Raw genomic sequence first — 2588 nt, forward strand, 5'->3', positions numbered from 1 at the left:
ACTTAATTTTTAATTTTGACAATAATATTCAAGGTTATACATTCAAATACAAGTGTTTTCATAGACAAGCTTCTTTAATTTGTGGCTCTCTCAATATCTGACATAAAAAAAAATTCAGGTATTTGATGCCACATTCCTGATGTCAAACATGCATCTGACCTCATGCAGGGGAAAATTCAGCACTTACTGTGTGATGTTCCCTGCTAGAAGGGGTGTTGTGTCCCCATGCTGGTTCTTCCCATGGAAGCCTATAAGTTAGAAGTCCTTACTGTTCATATAATGTACTCAATAGTGTGTTTTCTAGTACATGCCTGCGAGCCAGGGTGGGAGAAACAGTCCGATTGTGCCCAGCAAACAAACTATGATGAACATCCATAGGAAGATTCTGTCTATTACCATAGCAACATACTTCCAGTCCTCTTTTACCTGTGTGAACAGATAAGACAAATGAGTGGATTATTATAGCAGTAACATAACATGAAACTAGAAAAGTAAAGTTTATAACAAAACTATCCCGAAGTCATATCAGGAAGGTGGTACCAAGAGAGACTCAAATATCGCACACACATATACCCACATACCACTGTCTCTATATCTTTAGTGTGCACTTTTTACTATGAAGAGTAACAAGACATGAGAAATACCAACCTCAGAGATTTTGTGTAGTCAGTTACAGAAAGTCACTGTGTCTCTTATCTATAGTTGCCACTTTTAATTTTGACAATATTTATGGTTCATGCTATTAATAGTCATTTATACATTTATGGTTATACAAAATATGGTTACATATGGCTATACATTTAAGGTTATACGTGGTTATATACATATGTATGTGTATGTCTCTCTCTCTCTCTCTCTCTCTCTATATATATATACAAGTGTATACAAGGGTTTTCATAGACAAGCTTCTTTAATTTGTGGCTCTCTTAATTTGTAATGTAAGTTTGTCATAAACTTTGGCATTGGCAAATCATTGCTCAAAGGTTACAAATAGTTCTGAACAAGCTGTAGGTCTGTGCCAAATTTAATAGATCTACTGTAGCTCAAAAGCCATAGAAGTTACAATTATTTTATAAATAAATAGTAAACAAAAAAATTAAATATAACAATATTTTAAAATAAAATTGTATACAATATTGTATAAAAGTTTGGAGTATGATCCCTTTCGAGGGAACTTGAACTGCATCCTCTAGAGGTCGCTATGGGGAACGCCTTCGGCGTGACCAGTGTCTGAAGCACATGTCTAAACACGACAATAACATTGGCCGGCAACAGCCTGTTGTGACATCACTACCGGTGCGACCACGGTATAAAAGGGCACCGGGAGAATACATCATCCTCTTCTATCTTCTGTCATCTATCATCTATCATCGTCTTCACTGCCATTTGTTTATGTTAGCAGCTAAGCATGACTAGGAGTGCATGTTCTCTCATCAGAGGCTTTGCTCTGACACCTGCGGTTTCACACGACTCATGTGTTTGTGTGTGTGGGTGAGAAGCAAGCGCATTTAGCTCTCGAGGGAGTTGAATGTGCTCATTGCACTCATTGAGCTTATTTCTTTGTGGATAAGTGTGAATTAAACATGTTTGACTCACGAGGAGGCGCGTTGTAGTCACTGTGATGCATTCGCAGGACTACTGAGAGGGGAGGTGAGTGCTTCATCATTTACCCGAGATTGTAGACAGCATTTGCATGAGTGTGTTCACCTCTCATGGGAGTTGAACAAGCTCATAGCGACGCATTTGCGGCAGTGGTTTCTGTTCTTGCTTGATTTCTGAGGGAATCTAGCGCTTGAACGGACCGTGTTTAGCTCCCACGGGAGCTGAATACATGCTGCGTGTTGCGGTCACTGTGAGAATTCCCTGCCTATCACCCGCGGTTCGAGTCCTGCTTTTGCCAAGGCAATTAGTCGGTTTATAGGTGGAGCATGGAAGGGACCTGATGGGAAAATTTTTCCCTTTCAGTAATTCCTGCTGTTTCTAATTCCTTATGCATAAGGAATTGTGTAATGGGGATATCTAATCTGCAGTTGTTAGGACACATGATTCATATTCTGTCCTCCTCAGATAGCCACAATATACTGCACCCCAGAAGCCCATGTTATGCGCCTTTACTTTCATTTCAGGGTAGGGATGCTCCGATCAATCGGCTGGAGATCGGTATCGGCCGATAATCACATTTTATGACTCGATCGGTACTCACTAACTTGGCCGATCTCACGAACCGATCGCAATTTGATGACGTCAACGCATGACGACGCACATGATGTGTGGGGACATAAATGATTTGTCGCCGCAGTCATGTCATCGTTGGTGTGGAAATGCTATGACGTTTCGAGAAACAATGAAAAATTTGCTATTTGTCGTGTGTTTTGCATGATGATATGATGAATGGATGGTTAATTTTTAACAGCATATTCAGTGACGTTAGAGCTGATCTGCGCCTTACTGCACACGTCTGCGGCGCATTACGGCTCCATGGGAACCAGAGCTGATCGCGGCCGCTCTAGTCAGTGCTTGTGTTTATCAGCCAGCCGCGGCACGTTTCTGACGCGGCTCTCCGCGCTGCTTGGCTAAAAATAGTCTTT

General features: G+C 41.2%; 1 protein-coding gene across 1 annotated transcript in view; it reads right to left on the bottom strand.

The window, feature by feature from the left end:
- LOC107701496 (neuronal acetylcholine receptor subunit alpha-2-like) overlaps window positions 1-2588 on the bottom strand; it is a 15978-nt gene continuing 13390 nt past the window's right edge. Inside the window, exon 6 of the mRNA XM_016503516.1 lies at window positions 1-426. Within this exon, the coding sequence (XP_016359002.1) occupies window positions 301-426 (126 nt within the window). The 3' untranslated portion in view covers window positions 1-300. The remainder of the gene's footprint in view (window positions 427-2588) is intronic.

The sequence above is a fragment of the Sinocyclocheilus anshuiensis genome, unplaced genomic scaffold (genome assembly GCF_001515605.1).
Source record: "Sinocyclocheilus anshuiensis isolate Anshui unplaced genomic scaffold, SAMN03320099.WGS_v1.1 scaffold1051, whole genome shotgun sequence".
Taxonomy (NCBI): Eukaryota; Metazoa; Chordata; class Actinopteri; order Cypriniformes; family Cyprinidae; genus Sinocyclocheilus; species Sinocyclocheilus anshuiensis.